Source organism: Muntiacus reevesi, chromosome X (assembly GCF_963930625.1).
Source record: "Muntiacus reevesi chromosome X, mMunRee1.1, whole genome shotgun sequence".
Taxonomy (NCBI): Eukaryota; Metazoa; Chordata; class Mammalia; order Artiodactyla; family Cervidae; genus Muntiacus; species Muntiacus reevesi.
The window spans coordinates 67800704-67819765 of NC_089271.1; the positions used below are offsets into that span (position 1 = coordinate 67800704).

Consider the following 19062-nt stretch of genomic DNA (forward strand, 5'->3'; position numbering starts at 1 on the left):
AATTACTGGGTTTATGGCCAATTACGTATGTCTAGTACTTCTAGGTTACCTTGGTGGATTTCCCCCCTCCAAAGCTCTGATTGGACTGCTCCTAGGAAATTTATTTTAGAAGACAGTTCAGTCCTATTCTGTCTACTCATGATATTACTAGATGGCATCCTCTCACCTGGGCAATTAATAATATCTGCTCTGACCCTGGCCATAGATTTAAGTTTTCTCTTAGGGCCACTCAAAGTCAATCAGAGCAACAAGCTAAGTCTCAATCAAAAACTGTAACCTCTCATCTACTAAAAGGAAAACACTCACAACTATGGGATGAACCTACATAGTTAACACCAGGCTGCGGTCATTAAGTTTAAAAGCTCTTCTATATTGGAAACAATTAAATCATACTAAGAATGATCAAGTTAGTAACATTATGAAACAAGGCTGTTGCCTTATTACCTTAGAGTCAGTGATTGGTACAGAACTGACAAGGTCAGGCGATCAGGGATTCACTGGATTGCATCTAATGGAACTTGGTGGATTATGGTACTAATTTATGGCCTTGGCTTCTACTGGGATAGATAGGAAGGTGTAGTCTGGGATTCCCCTGAACTCAAGGTTATATACAAAACAAATTAGAGGTAACCCCAGCCAATCTACCATTGATACGAGTCTGATGAGTCAAGAGATCTGTATTCTCCCAGTATGACCATTTAGCAGCTATTTTTTGTGCCTTCAATAGGATTGGAAAATGTAACTGACCACACTGAAGCCTTAACAACTTTCACTCAACAAGCTTTAAATAATAGTAACCAGGCTATTAGCCTACTGAACTCTGAGGTCTCTATGATAAGGAAGGCAATGCTACAAAACTGCATGGCCCTTGACATCCCTACAGCATCTTAGGGAGGCACCTGTGCCATTATTCAAACTGAATGCTGTGTTTTCATACCTGATGAATTCTCTAATGTAACACATTTGATGAACCACACAAAAAATCATATTTCTGCCTTGAGTGACCCATTCTCTAGTCTTGATCATCTTTTAAAAAAACTGGTTTGGTATGGGAGGCTCATGACTGAAACATTTACTTATAATTCCACTAATGCTATTAATTATATTATTTGTATCTTGCCTGTTTTACAAGATAATATATATACTGATTCTTGTATTACCAAGAGTATGATTGAGCCTCCAACAAAAATGATGATGACTAGACTTGAAGCAGTCAATCAAATGTTTAGACCAACATGCAATCAATGATTCTAACAGTGTAACCTTAGATATGGGAGGATGTAATGAGAGGGAATATTTTCCTGAACCATAACTAGAAGACAGGTGTCCAGAGATCTTTGACTATTAAAACCTAGTCAAGTAATAGCACTTGAGTGACCTATCAGCAATATCTTCTCGAGAACCAGGAATGAGCCTTGCCAGCAATGTGGGACAAAATGGTCATGAAATGCCTTCCAAAGTATGGTCGAATTTATTACCATGAGGAGGCCTTACCAACTACAAATTAGCATTTGCCAGTCAACTACAAATTGGCACTTGCCAAGAGCATTCACCATCAACTGAACAAAAAGAAGGATATTTGCCATCTGCCTGTGCTGTTGTAGCTACTGACCTTTGACACTCCCTGAAGGGAATTCAGGGTGAAGAGTGAGGCACTCTACCCTCCAGGAAAACTGGTGGAATAAGTCTCTAAAGATAGATATTTTCAGGAACTGGTTTCAAGACGCCAATCTTTGCCTCTCCTCGTATCTAGAAAAGCACGAAATCCCTTCATGAAGACACCAGCTCCTAGTGATTAGCAGAAAACCTTTTGCAAAATGAGTGCTTGACTGTACTGAACTCCCCCTTCTGCAAAATGTTACATATTTACCTTCCCTCTCTACCTCACTGGAGAAGTCTCTCAGAGCTATCTGAGGTGCTGACTGACTCCCCATCTGCAGTCCTCACTTTGCCCCAAATAAAACTTAACTGGCAACTCTCACAAGAGCATCTTTTTTAGTCAACAGAAACCTGCAAAGAGAACCATGGACACATTACAGTAAAAATAAAGAAAATCAAAAGAAAAGGGAAAATCTTGAAAGTTCAGTTCAGTACAGTCGCTCAGTTGAGTCCAGCTCTTTGTGACCCCATGAACTGCAGCATGCCAAGCCTCCCTGTACATCAGCAACTCGCACAGTTTACTCAAACTCATGTCCATTGAGTCGGTGATGCCATCCAACCATGTCATCCTCTGTCGTCCCCTTCCCCTCCTGCCTTCAATCTTCCCAGAATCGCAGGGTTTTTTCAAACGAGCCAGTTCTTTTCATCAGGTGGCCAAAGTATTGGAGTTTAAGCCTCAACATTAGTCCTTCCAATGAATACCCAGGACTGATCTCCTTTAGGATGGACTGATTGGATGTCATCTCAGTCCAAGGGACTCTCAAGAGTCTTCTCCAACACCACAGCTCAAAAGCATCAATTTTTCTGCACTCAGCTTTCTTTATAGTCCAACTCTCACATCCATACATGACTACTGGAAAAACCATAGCCTTGACTACACGGACCTTTGTTAGAAAAGTAATGTCTCTGCTGTTTAATATGCTGTGTAGGTTGGTCACAACTTTCCTTCCAAGGAGTAAGTGTCTTTTAATTTCACGGCTGCAGTCACCATTTGCAGTGATTTTGGAGCCCCCAAAAATAAAGTCAGCCACTGTTTCCCCATCTATTTGCCAAGAAGTGATGGGATCGGATGCCATGATCTTAGTTTTATGAATGCTGAGCTTTAAGCCAACTTTTTCACTCTCCCCTTTCACTTTCATCAAGAGGCTCCTTAGTTCCTCTTCACTTTCTGCCATAAGGGTGGTGTCATCTGCATATCTGAGGTTATTGATATTTCTCCTGGCAATCTTGATTCCAGCTTGTACTTCCTCCAGCCCCAGTGTTTCTTATGATGTACTACGCATATAAGTTAAATAAACAGGGTGTGACAACATACAGCCTTGATGTACTCCATTTCCTATTCGGAATCAGTCTGTTGTTCCATGTCCAGTTCTAACTGTTGCTTCCTGACCTGTATACAGGTTTCTCAAGAGGCAGGTCAGGTGGTCTGGTATTCACATCTTTTTCAGAATTTTCCACAGTTTGTTGTGATCCACACAGTCAAAGGCTTTGGCACAGTCAATAAAGCAGAAATAGATGTTTTTCTGGAACTTTCTTGCTTTTTCAATGATCCAGAGGATGCTGGCAATTTGATCTCTGTTTCCTCTGCCTTTTCTAAATACAGCTTGAACATCTGGAAGTTCATGGTCCATGTATTGCTGAAGCCTGGCTTGGAGAATTTTGAGAATTACTTTACTAGTCCTGTGACCACTGCTGAGTTTTCCAAATTTGCTAATATACTGAGTGCAGCACTTTGACAGCATCATCTTTTAGGATTTGAAATAGCGCAATTGGAATTCCATCACCTCCACTAGCTTTGCTCATAGTGCTGCTTTCTAAGGCCCACTTGACTTCACATTCCAGGATGTCTGGCTCTAGGTGAGTGATCACACCATCGTGATTATCTGGGTCGTGAAGATCTTTTTTGTACAGTTCTTCTGTGTATTCTTGCCACCTCTTCTTAATATCTTCTGCTTCTGTTAGGTCCATACCATTTCTGTCCTTTATTGAGCCCATCTTTGCATGAAATGTTCTCTTGGCATCTCCAATTTTCTTGAAGAGATATCCAGTCTTTCCCATTCTATTGTTTTCCTCTATTTTTTGCATTGATCACTGAGGAAGGCTTTTTTGTATTTCCCTGCTATTCTTTGGAACTCTGCATTCAAATGGGTATATCTTTCCTTTTCTCCTTTGCTTTTCACTTCTCTTCTTTTCACAGCTATTTTTAAGGCCTCCTCAGGCAGCCATTTTGCTTTTTTGCATTTCTTTTCCATGAGGATGGTCTTGCTCCCTGTGTCCTGTCCAATGTCACGAACCTCCATCCATAGTTCATCAGGCACTCTATCAGATCTAGTCCCTTAAATCTATTTCTCACTTCCACTGTATAGTCATAAGGGATTTGATTTAGGTCATACCTGAATAGTCTAGTGGTTTTCCCCACTTTCTTCAATTCAAGTCTGAATTTGGCAATAAGGAGTTCATGATCTGAGCCACAGTCAGCCCCCATTCTTATTTTTGCTGACTGTATAGAGCTTCTCCATCTTTGGCTGCAAAGAATATAATCAGTCTGATTTCGGTGTTGAACATCTGGTGATATCCATGTGTAGAGTCTTGTCTTGTGTTGTTGGAAGAGGGTGTTTGCTATGACCAGTGCTTTCTCTTGGCAAGACTCTATTAGCCTTTGCCCTGCTTCATTCTGTACTCCAAGGCCAAATTTTCCTGTTACTCCAGGTGTTTCTTGACTTTCTACTTTTGCATTCCAGGTCCTACAATGAAAAGGACATCTTTTTTTGGTATTAGTTCTAGAAAATCTTGTAGGTCTTCATAGAAGCATTCAGCTTCAGCTTCTTCAGCATTACTGGTCGGGGCACAGACTTGGATAACCGTGATACTGCATGGTTTGCCTTGGAAACAAACAGAGATTGTTCTGTCGTTTTGGAGATTGCAGCCAAGTACTGCATTTTGAACTCTTTGCTGACTATGATGGCTACTCCATTTCTTCTAAGGGATTCTTGCCCACTGTAGTAGATATAATAGTCATCTGAGTTAAATTCACCCATTCCAGTCCATTTTAGTTTGCTGATTCCTAAAATGTCATTGTTCACTCTTGCCATCTCCTGTGTGACCACTTGCAATTTGCCTTGATTCACGGACCTAACGTTCCAGTTTCCTATACAATACTGCTCTTTGCAGCATCGGACCTTGCTTTCATCACCAGTCACATCCACAACTGGGTATTGTTTTTGCTTTGGCTTCATCTCCTCATTCTTTCTGGAGTTATTTCTCCACTGATCTCCAGTAGCATACTGGGCACTTACTGACCTGGGGAGTTCATCTTTCAATGTCCTATCTTTTTGCCTTTTCACAGTGTTCATGGGGTTCTCAAGGCAAGAATACTGAAGTGGTTTGCCATTCCCTTCTCCAGTGGACCACATTTTGTCAGAACTCTCCACCATGACCCGTCCATCTTGGGTGGCCCTACACGGCATGCCTCATTGTATCATTACACTATATAAATGTACATTTTTTTCTATTTTCTTCTTTGTACTGATTTAAAAAGCAATCACATAAAAATATTTATATAATGTTTGGTTGAGCCTATAACATAGAGAGATGCAATACACTTGCCAATAACAGCACAAAGGAAATGGGTGGCAGCACAGCTGTATTGGGCTAAGGGATGAATCCTAATGGTAACTCAAACACAACAGAACAAATGAAAGGAACAAGAAATGATAAATATGAAGCTTAAAGTAACAAAAGCCATAAATATTTATTTACCCTCCTTTCTTATATCAACTTCTTTAAAAGTCATAAAATTATATAAAGTCATAATTATGACAATATATTGTCAGGACTATAACATTTATAGATGTAATATATAGAGAAGTAAAGCAACAAAGTGGGGGAAGAAACCAGAACTATGCAAAAGTAATGTTTCTATAACTCACTAGAATTAAGTTATAAAATTCTTAGAAGAAAACATAGGATAAATCTTCATTACCTCAGATTTGGCAATGGATTTTTAGCTATAACACCAAAAGTATGACCAATAAAAGAAAAAAATAGATAAATTTGACTTCAACAAAATGAAAAACGTCTGGGCTTCAAAGGACACCATCAAGGACAAAAAAGACAATCCACACAATGAGAGAAAATATTTATAAGTCATATATCTGATAAGGGACTTGAATCTAGAATAAGGACTCTCATATCTCAATAATAAACAGAACAATAATCCAATTAAACATTGGGTAAAGGACCTGAATTGACATTTCTCCAAAGAATACATTCAAATGGCCAATAAGCACACGGATAGTTGCTCAACATCTTTAGTTACCAAAAAAATACAAATCAATACCACAAGGAGACATGACTTCACACCCACCAAAATGGCTAGACTAAAAAAGTCAGATAACAACTAACAGCTAGGATATAGAAAAACTGGTACCCTCAGACACTTCTGACAGTAATGTAAAATGCTGTAGTCACTCTGAAAACCAGTTTGGCAGTTTCATAAAGAATTAAACATAGAATTACTATATGACCCAACAATTCTACTCTTATGTATACACCCAAGAGAAATGAAAATGTTATGTCCATATAAAATTTGTTTTATGTGGGCACACTGTTACTAGATTTATCATGGTGCTCATTTTGTAAGGCATACAAATGTCAAATCATTATGTTATACACCTAAAACCAGCGTAATGTTGTATGCCAATTACATTCAATAAAAAATAGTTAAATAAAAAAAAAAACTTGTACATGAATGTTAAGCACCATTATTCATTACAGACAAAAGATGGAAACAACTTGAATGACTATCAACTGACGAATGAATAATCTTACATCCGTATCATCAAATATTATTCAGCTATAAAAAGAAATGAAGTATTTAATGCATGCCATAACACAGATGAATCTTGAAAACATAATGCTAAGAAGCCAGTCTCAAGACCAAATATTAAATGATTCCATTTATGTGAAATGTCCAGAACAGACAAATCTATAGAGATTGAACATAGATTAATGGTTGTGTAAGTCTGGTGGGGAAGGGGGAATGACGGTGATAGCCAAAAGGTTTCTTTCTGAGGTAATGAAAATGTAAAACTGACCATGGTGATGGTGGTATGTATTGCTGAATATACTAAAACCCACTGAATATAATAAATCCATTGAACTGTACACTTTAAGTGGGTGACTTTTAGATATGTGAACTAATCCCAATAAAGATGTTTTTAAAAATGAAGAAAGTACATTATCAGTGTCAGGATCAAGAGTTAAGAACTCATTAAACATATATTAAAAAAGCATTATGGATTACGTATATGATGCCTCAGTTTCTACCATATCAATATTAATGAAATAAATCCAAAATTCTGTCATTCAAAACTTGTAAGTCTTTTTAATATGAATTAGTGCAACAGAGAGGCAACTGTATAATAATCATTATAATTTATGTCTTATCATATAAAATCTTTCCATTTTAAGAAAAAACTTTTTCTTAATAAATAACCTCAAATAAATAATAATAAACTCAAAATGGATTAAATACCTAAATATAAAGCCAGACACTCTAAAACTCTTATATTAGAGGACAGGATAGCCAGAACACTCTGACATAAACCACAGCAAGATCTTGATACACTTCCTAGAGTAATGAAAATAAAAACAAAAATTAACAAATGAAGCAAAGCAGTCGCTCAGTCGTGTCAGACTCTTTGTGACCCCATGGACTGTAGCTTACCAGGCTCCTCAATCCACGGAATTCTCCAGGCAAGAATACTGGAGTGGATTGCCATTTCCTTCTCCAGGGGATCTTCCCGACCCAGGGATCAAACCTGGGTCTCCCACGTTGCATGCAGACACTTTACAATCAGAGCCACCAAACGGGACCTAGTTAAAAGCTTTTTGCACAGGAACAGAAACCATGAACAAAACAAAAGGACAACTCACAGAATGGGATGTGACAGACAAGGAATTAATCTCCAAAATATACAAACAGCTTATGCAGCTCAATAGAAAAAAAGTGCAAATATGGGTGGAAGACCTAAATAGACATTTCTCCAAAGAAGACATACAGATGGCCAAGAGGCACATGAAAAAACGTTCAACATCACTAATTATTAGAGAAATGAGAATCAAAACTACAATGAGGTATCACCTCACATCAGTCAGAATGGCCATCATCAAAAGATCTACAAACAATAAATTCTGGAGAGGGCTTCCCTTGTGGTACAGTGGATGGGAGTCTGCCTGCCAATGTAGGAGACCCGAGCTCAATCTCTCGCCTGGGAAGATTCCACATGCGGTGGAGCAACCAACTCCATGCACCACAACTACTGAGCCCACGCTCTAGAGCCTGCAAGCCCGCACCACAAATACTGAAGCCTGTATGCTCTGGGGTCCACAAGCCATGACAACTGAGTCCACATGCCACAACTACTGAAGCCCTTACACATAGAGTCTGTGCTCTGCAGCAAGAGAAGCCACTGCAGGGAGAAGCCACTGCAACAAAGAGTAGCCCCCACTCACCACAACTAGAGAAAGCCTGCATGCAGCAACAAAGACCCAGCTCAACCAAAAATTAATTAATTTTAATTAACTAATTAAGATTAATTAAATTAACGGGGAATGTAAATTGTTACAGCTGCTGTGGCAAACAGTATGGAGGTTCCTTAACTAAAAATAGAGCTACTATATGACCCTTCAATCCTACTCCTGGGCAAATATTCAGGAAAAAACATAATTTAAAAAGATACATGTACCCCAATATTCATTACAGCACTAATTACAATAGCCAGGACATGGAAGCAACCTAAAGGTCCATGAACAAAGGAATGAATAAAGAAGATGTGGTACATATATACAAGGGACTGTTATTCATCCATAAAAAAGAACAAAATAATGCCATTTGCAGCAACATGGATAGACCTAGACACTGTCAAACTGAGTGTAGGAAGTCAGAGAAAGACAAATATCATGTGATACTGTTTATATGTGGAATCCAAAAAAAAATGGTACAAATGAACCTATTTATGAAAAGGAAATAAGAGTCACAGATGTAGAAAGCAAACTTATGGTTACTAGGGGAGAAGGAGGTAGGCATAAACTGGGAGATTGGGACTGACATGTACAAATTGCTATATTTAAAATGGATAACCAACAAGGACCTACTGTATAGCACAGGGAACTCTGCTCAGTGTTATATGGCAGACCGGATAGGAAGGGAATTTGGGGAAGAATGGATACATATATGTATGGCTGAATCCCTTTGCTGTCCACTTGAAACTATCACAACATTGTTAATCAGCTATACTTCAACATAAAATAAAAAGCTTTAAAAAATAAAATAAAAAACTAATAACCTATTTTATAAAAATAGTACAGGGAACTCTACTCAATATTGTAATGACCTATAATCTAAAAAATAATAGATATATGTATATGTATAATTGATTCACTTTGTTGTACAGCAGAAACTAACACAACATTGTAAATCAACTATACTTCAATAAAAAATTATTTTTAAAAAATGAAGAAAGTATCAGTGTCAGGATCGAGAGTCAAGGACTCCTTAAAGAGAAAAAAAGGCACTATGGATTAAGTATATGATGCTTCAATTTCTAACATATCAATATTAATGAAATAAATATAAAATTCTATCATTCAAAATTCTTAAGTTCTTTAATACTAATTAGTATAGTAGAGAGGCAAGTGTATAATAATCATTATAATTTAGGTCTTTTCATATGAAATCTTCCCATTTTAAGAAAAAACTTTTAAGCATTTCCCTCTATGAATTATAGACTAGACAACTGTCTAGTATAATTATTAGATAATGGGTTTCCCAGGTGGCTCAGTGGTAGAGAATCTGCCTGCCAAGCAGGAGATACAGGTTTGATCCCTGGGTCACAAAGATCCCCTGGTAAAGGAAACAGCAACCCACTCCAGTATTCTTGCCTGGAGCATTCCATGGACAGAGGAGCTTTGTGGGCTACAGTCCACGAGACTGAAAGAGTTGGACACAACTCAGTGACTAAACAACAATTATTAGTTAAGTATCTTTATAGTTCAACACACATTCACTGTGTGATTAGTGTCTGTCACAGTCTTAATTACCCTTATGTAAATATCTAACACACAAAAGGCAATAAACAAATGAAAGGCCTTAATGGCTGTCATTTATCTATACTAGAACTTAGTCTCCTCATCTGCAAAATTAGAAGGCCTGAATATGATCTTTTCTAAAGTAGTACCATTCAATAGAAATTTCTACAATAATGGAAATGTTCCATATCTATATGGCTATTCAGCCTTTAAAATGTAACTAACGTAACAAAGGAATTAGATTTTTAATTTAAGCAGCCACATGAAGCTAGCAACTACCACACTATACAGCACAGCTCTAGGACATAATCCTGTGTGAAAAACACGTTTCCCAATACATCACTGTAACCACATACAGGTGGGAATATCTATGTATGTGTATGGCTCGGCTTAAAAAAAAAAAGAACTCCCATATGATCTAGCAATTCCATTTCTGGGAATATATACAAAGGAAATGTAAACACTAACTCTAAAAATATCGGCACCCCCATGTTCACAGTAGCATCACTTACAATAGCCAAGACATGGAAACAACCTAAGTGTTCATCGATGGATGAATGGACAAAGCTATGAGATCATGCATGCATGCGTGCTAAGTCACTTCAGTCATGTCCAAAACTTTGAGACCCTATGGACTGTAGCCTGCCAGGTTCCTCTGTCTATGGGATTCTCCAGGCAAGAACACTGGAGTGGGTTGCCATGAACTCCTCCAGGGGATCTTCCCCACCCAAGGATCAAACCTGCATCTCTCAAGTCTTCTGCACTGGCAGGTGGGTTCTTTACCACTAGCACCACGAATGACACACATACACTCATAAAACAATACTTCCCTAAATACATATAAAGCATTGCTATTTTCTTTCCTATTCTACTAAATTTCATTTAAAAACAGTGCTGATCCAACCACTAATATGATTTCATAACACAGCACTAAGGTTCCTTTCAGCTCTAAAATACACTATACATACTAATGATTTGTTCTAAAATTATGCACTCAGTGTTTATTTTGTAATCTTAACCACAAGTAACTAATTAATCTGAAAATTTGCCTCAGGTTCTATCAGGGTCCACTTTAAAAAGCCTTATAATCATTCATCTCCCTGTTAACCCCAAATTTTCAAAAAAGAGACAAGAGTTCCATGCCTTTAAGAAGTAGAAGACAAAGGTAATATCTTTTCCTTGCTTTTTACACTTCAGAAATGGTAACCAAAGGAAATGGCAGGATGTAGAGGAGAGTGGAGGAAACTGTGGGGATAGTATTCATGTAAAGAGAAAGCTAACTTTTTTATTGCCATTACTTCCTCTGAAACTCTTAATGACTTACTTCTCCTTTCCCCTCATTCTTGGAGCCTGAAAGTCCTACAAATTTTATCTTAACTTCATCTGGCTTATTAGGGGGCTAGAGAACAAGACTGGTTCCCAAGAGATCACGTGTTACAAATTTCAACTACAAAATGCTTTAAAAAAAACTTTAATAAAAGGATCTGATTTGCTGCTCTAGTCCAATCTGCCATCTCCTGTCATGAATTCCTCACTAGTCTAAACTATAAGCAGTTCTACAAAAGGTTCATGTTCTCTCTTACCTGTGGGCCTTTGCACATGCTATTCCCTCTTTAACTAACTTCTAATTTTTCAGATCTTGGCTTCAATACTTCAGTTACTCAAGGCAATGTTCTCCACCTCAAGATTAGTTTTGATGCCTCTCATGTATATTCTTACAGTACTTTATACCTTCCCCATCATTGCTCTACTGTATTATAATTGCTTTAAATATTTATTGACAAAGAATCAAAACTTAAGAGGTTGTTCATCATATAAAGCTGACAACATTTTAATGATTCAGATGAACAAGGGGTGCCATTTAAGCTTTTTGTCAACTATAGGCAATAAAAAGATACACTGAAGTACAAGCATTATACAAATAACAATTTAAATAACTATTCTAAAATGAGAGATAATAATGAATACAAATATTAAGATGCACTGTAGCCACAGCTACATTCATTAGTTAAAGATAAGATTATGGCTTCCAAAATGACCTGTGTACACACAGGAACACTATTTTCAGATCAAAGGATAAAGATGTTTACATATAAATTTAGGGCGGTCTATGTTTTGGAGACAGAGATAATTACCATTTGAACCTATCAAGAAGCAGTCAGCAAGGGAGCTAACTGGAGCTAACTCAATTTGCCGCTGGTTTATAGGTAGCTGAATGGCAACCCACTCCAGTATTCTTGCCTGGAGAACCGCATAGACGGAGGAGCCTGGTAGGTTACAGTCCACGGGGTTGCAAAGAGTCAGACACGACTGAGCGACTTCACTTCACTTCACTTGTAATCTTCCAGCGCCCTCCAAATTGCTACTTCCCGCTGAGTAAAATCTCAACCATTGGCAAATTGGTCCCAAACTCTTATTACTAACTTTGGGAAGTAGCCCAGTTTTCCTTGCATTTAGAAAAGTAAGCTGTCTGGGAATGGTGTCTGAGTGTGTGTGTTAGTCGCTCAGTCGTGTCCGACTCTTTGCGACCACATGGACAGGGGCCCGCCACGCTCCTCCTTCCGTGGGATTGTCCAGGCAAGAATACTGGAGTGGGTAGCTATTTCACTTCTCCAGGGTATCTTCCCCACCCAGGAATTAAACCCTGGTCTCCCGCTTTGCAGGCAGACTCTACCGTCTGAGGCACTAGGGAAGACTATGGTGGTGTCTACCCTACCTCTTTAATTCAGAGGAAAAACTGGAAATTATGAGCGTCACCAGTGCTCCAGGTGCCCTCTGACTGAAACCTTACGTCCCGTTCCCACTTACTGTACCCTAAAGATTTTCTTCACCCTCTCCTCAAATTTCTAACCCTAATTTCCTTCACTGCTCCAAGCTAGCCCTGACAACCTTTCTTCTTTGCACAGTTTCTGACTCAAAGATACAAAAGCAATTTTTTCCCTATAGGTCCCCTTGTCCTTCAGCCTACACATTCCAAGTGAAGGGCATCTCACCTGAGAGATTCCAGCAGTTCCCGAGCCGCGGAGCTGACGTGACCTCCACTGCGGACCTGGGCCCCGTAAAGAGACTAGAGGCCGCATCAGAATCACCGCGTGCCGGCGCTTTTCGAAAGCAGCCGCCGCAGCTGCCCAGCGCCAGGAATGTATCGCGAACAGCGCCATCTTGAGCGAGGATAGAGGAACCGAAGAAGAGGATTGTGGGACGCTGGCGGTCGGAACTCGCTACCTTAATCCTTCTCCCCCTCCCTCTCTCCCTCCCAGGCGGAGACCGGAAATAGCTTCTCTGTAAAGATTCTGCCACTTTAGCGTAACTGCTTCCCCACGCCCTCCAACCCCGGCTGGTTTTCGAGTGTTTTTCTTACACAGCCGGGAATATCGGGATAACATTGTCTTTCTTAGCTTTGATATGTCAGATAAAACACAGGATGCAAAAAAAAAAAAAAACAACAACACACGATGCGCAGTTAAATTTGAGTTTCAGATAAACGGTGAATTATTTCTTAGTATAGTTATGTCCCCAAACCGTATTTGCTAAATCCAGCAACCCTATCTTGTCAGTTGTCTCACTCTTCTGCCGACTCCAACTCGGTGCCAATATCCCCTCTCTCCATTTTCCCTCTGAATATTCTCATCACTCTCCAGTGTACTACTGCTTAGGGCAGATTAAACTACAGATATTGATGTCCCCAGGGAGGAAGCTTCATCTGTGAGATTCACTTGGTGCGTTGTTGTTGTTTAGTCGCTAAGTCGTGTCCGACTCTTTTGTGACCCCATGGACTGTAGTCCGTCAGGCTCCTCTGTCCATGGGATTTTCCAGGGAAGAATACTGGAGTGGGTTGCCGTTTCCTTCTCCCTGCTGTGTTGTAAGCGCTTTCATTTGGCTGATTGTTTTTCTTCGCACAAACTTTGGAGCAGTTTTCCGTCGGTTTTCTGTTGCTCTTGGGAGGATTTTATACGCACAAACACACACACCCCTTTACTCTGCTAATTTGCCTCTGCACCTCACTTTTGGTTTCTGCAGTATCTAATTATTGTAAAATAGCTAGATTTACTGAAGGATGGTAAAATGAAAATATGTGCAGAGAAGTCCGTGTTTAAAGACGCGTTTATATTCTTTTGTCACCACTATCATCCAACAAAATGATGTTGAAATATGTTTATGATTATCTAGGAAACTATATTTCTAAGCATTAATGCTACCTGAAACCCTGGAAACGGTAGTGTGGTTTGCAATATTATATTCACTGCTGCATTCTCAAACTTTCACATAAGACAGGCAAATAATTATGAACTAGTTATGTAGAGGCACCGTGGACTAATGATAAGTCTGATAAAGACAAAGGATATGCATGACCCATGCAGTTAGCTTTACCTTGTTTCAGGATTCATATTACACTTCAGGTTTCCAGAGAAGAAGATGCTTGAAAGGAATTATTTACAGACTAAAGGAACTGTTTAAGACTGAAGTTTCCAGTTGAAGGGAATTCCATGTGAAGGAAATGGCATGTTTAACAGCAAGAAGACATGAGAAAACACCTCCAGGTTCAGGAGTCTAGGGAGTGTGTGGCATAGTAGTAAGAGATGGGCCTGAGTGAGCAGAGACGGTAAAGGGGCTTGTATTTCATTCTAAGTTAATGCTTGATCCTATATGAGTGAATGGTTTTAATCAGTAAGAAAGTGAAAGTTGCTCAGTCCTGTCTGACTCTTTCTGAGCCCATGGACTATATAGCCCTTGGAATTCTCCAGGCCAGAATACTGGAGTGGGTAGCCTTTCCCTTCTCCAGGGGATCTTCCCAACCCAGGGATTGAACCCTGGTCTCCCACATTGCAGGCAGATTCTTTTACCAGCTGAGCCGCAAGGGAAGCCCTTAATCGGGAATGTAACATGATTAGATTTGTCTGTTCATTAAACCACTCTGGCTTAGTAAGGTTGTACTGGAGGGAGTTCAGACTGGAGTCATGAATTTAAGGCAATAGTCATAAAATAAAGACCTGAACCTGGCAGTAGCAAGGGCAGTAGGTTAATTCCAGAGGTATTATGGAGATAGAATTGACAGAACTTAGTGACTACTATGTGATATTTCTGGCTTCTCATTGTCTAGTTGACAAATCAAAAGAATGACAAATCATTCTTTCATTAATGTCTACTTAAATCATCATTAATAAACATTTATTCAGCATCTATTCTGTTAACAACACTTTACACTAGAGAAGCCCTAGATTCTACCAATGATTTCTATAATAGCTGAGTATTGCTACTGAATCTTTCTACCCAAGTAAAGTACTCTCCAGTAATGCTCTAATTTAAAGTAAAATTCAGGAACTTAGGGATTCCCTGGTGGTCCAGTTGTCAGGGCTCTGTGCTTCTACTTCAAGGGGCATGGGTTTGATCCCTCGTCAGGGAATTAAGATCAGGCATGCTTCGGGGTGGAGCCAAAAAAATTTAAAACTGTGGGAACCTATACAATATATATTTTGTGATAGGCTGTCAGATATAACGTGACAAGATAATATCTTAAATTTATATACTTTTGGAAACACTCACACACATTATCTTGCTGGATCTTAGTAACATTTTTGTGGGTATTTCTTGTTGCTAGTAGATAAAGAAGACCAGGGTCATGATGTGTTAGAGTCAGAACATGAACTGTGGTATTCAAGCTACTATTCCACTGTTCTTTACACTAAAGATGTTACCCACACTCAAATGCAAGATTTAATTGAAAGTCTCTATGGGCCATATAGAATTCTCAGATTATAAATAAGGCATAATCTCAGAAGTCTGAAACATTTGATCCTACAGATGATTTCTCAGGAGTTTTGAGATGTTTCATTATAATCACCTACAGGCATTATTGTCATGGAGCAACAGCTGTAAGGTTTTTGACTGGAGTCACAACATTTTTACCAAAGCAGTTTTATTGTAAGTCAACTCCTCTGATTAAGAAATGTAAATAACATTGAAATAACAAAGTAGTTACTCTCTGATGAGCTAAAGTGAATCAAATATGAGCCAAATAAACCAAAGAAAATTTCCAGTGCACCCAGAAATAGAACATGAAGCATAACAAGAGTTGTGCACTGGGGAGAACTGCAGCAATAGGCCAACTTGGCCTGCAGTAACTTGACACATATGTGTTGGAAATAAACTAGAGAGAGGAAAACACAATAAAAGTCACTATAAATAGCTGTTGAAATTCATACCTTATTAATCCTCACATCAAGCCTTCAGAATATGTATTATTTATTCATATTCCCATATTTATGAGGAAACAGGCTGGGTCAGGTTGTAATTTGATAGAGGTCACAGAGCTAATGGGACAAAGACCAAACCTAGGTTTCATGACTCTGAATACGGTGCTGTTTTCACTGAATTACACCTGAAATGTGGAAGAAACACTTGAGTACTTCAAGAACGCCACAGTAGTCTTTTCTAGTTCTAGAAAATGCCAAAACTTATCCCTACCTCGGTGCCTTTGAATTTGCTTTCCCCTCTACCTGGAACTTTCCCCTATACCTGGAACTTCTTCCTTCCTGGAGACTTTTTATTTATTTATTTATTTATTTTCATTTATTTTTATTAGTTGGAGGCTAATTACTTTACAATATTGTAGTGGGTTTTGTCATACATTGACATGAATCAGCCATGGATTTACATGTATTCCCCATCCCCTGGAGACTTTTTAATGACTCAAATATCACCTGCTTAGAGAAGCTTTTCAAAAGCATCTTATCTAAAGAAGTCACCCCCTGAACCTACCATTCTCTATCATTGCTTTGTTTTTTTTAACCCTAAAATCTTGCTATTCTAAGAGTGGTCCACAGACCACCAGCATTGGCATCACCTAGGATGCCAGTAAGAAATGCAGAATCTCAGCCCTCCCCCCCCACTAATGATTCAGAATCTGCATTTTAATAAGAATTCCCCAGTTTATTCATATACACATTAAAATTTGAGAAGCACTTTCACATTAAAATTTGAGAGGCACATATCACTTTCTAAAACTAACTTGATTTTGTGCATTTTTAATGTTAAGAAATATTTCATCATAACTGAAGATTGTGAAGGAGAAGATAATGGACACCCACGTACCTGTAACCTGGCTTAGTCATATACTAACATTTTACTATATTTGCTTTATATTTTGAAAAGAACAGTTTACTGAAGACCCCTGTTTTAGCCCTCTCTAGCCCTAGTCACTTTGTCCATGTAGATTTATTCCTGTTTTATTCCTTTATGTTACTTTGGTGGAGTTTGGAAAGAAGGAGACAAATAGATTTGAATAATTCACCATGATTATCATGATGCCTTACATTTTTTATGAAGTGTGTATATACTTAATACAGAGTGGTTTAATGAACATAGAAATCTAATCATGTTTCTTCCCTGATTAAAACCATTCACTTGCTATAGGATCAAGCATTAACTTCTTAGAATGAAATACAAGCCCCTTTACCACGGACAAGGATTGTATAAGAAAATTATATGTCAGTTTTAAGACTAGATCTTAGTTCCCTCACCAGAGATTGAATGTGAGTCCCATGCAGTGGCTTTCCTGATGGCTCAGCGCGTAAAGAATCTGCCTGCAATGCAGGAAACACAGCAGATGTGGGTTTGATCCCTGGGTCCAGAATATCCTCTGGAGGAGGAAATGGCAACCCCTCCAGTATTCTTGCCTGGAGAATCCCATGGACATAGGAACCTGGCAGTCTGCAGTCTATGGGGTTACACAGAGTCGGACATGACTGAGCATCTAAGCACATACATCCCTGCAGTGGAAGTGCAGAGTCCTAATTTTAAAAGATAGGTATTATATAGAAACAAGATATATGAAAACATCAGAAAGTATATTTAATAAAATTCAACACTTATCCAAGATTTCAAAACTCTTTAGTCTTCTCTAAATTGGTAAAGGGTATCTTTCTCACCATAAATAAACATATTTCAAGCATTTAACTTAATGATGACAATTTAGTAGTGTTTTCCTTAAAGATGGGACTATGCCAAGGGTGCTCACTTACCCACTAATATTTGACATTGTATTGGATAGAAGTAATGGTCAATGCAATAAATGAGAAGTAGAAACAAAAGGTATAAGGATTGAAAGAGAGAAAATAGCAGTATATTATAGATTATTTTTCCAGTTTAAAAAAATAATCTATTGATAAACTAATAAAAAACAATATAGTTATACAAGGTTGCTAAGTAGAAGGTTAAAAAATAATCAGTATACTGTAGAGGATATAATAATTTTTTTAAATTTTACTTTACAACATCGTATTGGTTTTGCTATACATTGACTTGAATCCGCCATGCATGTACATGTGTTCCCCATCCTGAACCCCCCTTCCAACTTGCTCCCCATCCCATCCCTCTGGGTCATCCCAGCAGAGCAACAATTTTTTAACTTGTCCGAATTTTCTACACCTTGCTACTTATTTGTGTGCTTTGTTCTATTAATATCAGTAGTAAAATGTAGCACCATGGATGTGGATTTGTCAATTTCTTCTTGTAATTTGCCCTTAAGTTGATATCTTTAATATAAGGTGCATACAGGTTAATGATTGTTTTATCTTCATGGTGGCTGAAAAATTATTAAGTCATTTCCTTTTTATTAATAATAATAATTTTCACCATGAGTTCTCTTTTGTCTGATACTAATATCACCATATCATTGCCTAGTGTATTTTTTCTACCCCTTTATTGTTAGCCCCTCTTTTTTGATAGTTTTAGGTATGCCTTTGTAGCAACACACACCTGAAGGTGTTTTTATATCCATTCTGAGAGTCTCTTTTCATAGATACCTATGATTAATTTACATTTATATATTAACTATAAACATATTTGGGCTGGTTTCTATTATATTATTTTGTATTTTATTCTTGCCATAGTTTTTGTTTACTTCTTTTTCCCTTCTTTTCTGCCTTCACATGAATTTATTGAAATTTCCCCCCCTACTGGTTTGAAAGTTATGTATGTTATTTACATTTCTTTCAATGATTATACTTATAACTTTAAAGCTACTTATGTTACTATACATTTTTCTAACACAGTCTAAAAGTAACATTTCTAGCCTTCTCCCAAAAAATAAAAGACTTTTGAAACTCCCAAGTTTCCCCTTCTATCTCCCTAGTTATAGTAGTTTAGATTTTTATTCTATCTACCTCTTTGAATTAATTATCATGATTTCTTATAGTCAATACTTATTTAGGTATTTCAACATGATTCACTGATGTTTTTGTTCAACATTGCTTAATTCCATCACACTTCTTACTTCTGATTTCATTTTCAGTCTTACTGGAATGCATCCTT

The 19062-nt window shown here is 38.1% G+C and overlaps 1 protein-coding gene across 1 annotated transcript in view; it reads right to left on the bottom strand.

The window, feature by feature from the left end:
• Window positions 1–12929, bottom strand: part of ABCB7 (ATP binding cassette subfamily B member 7) — a 143167-nt gene extending 130238 nt beyond the window's left edge. Inside the window, exon 1 of the mRNA XM_065915787.1 lies at window positions 12744–12929. Within this exon, the coding sequence (XP_065771859.1) occupies window positions 12744–12911 (168 nt within the window). The 5' untranslated portion in view covers window positions 12912–12929. The remainder of the gene's footprint in view (window positions 1–12743) is intronic.
• Between the last annotated feature and the right edge of the window lie 6133 nt (window positions 12930–19062).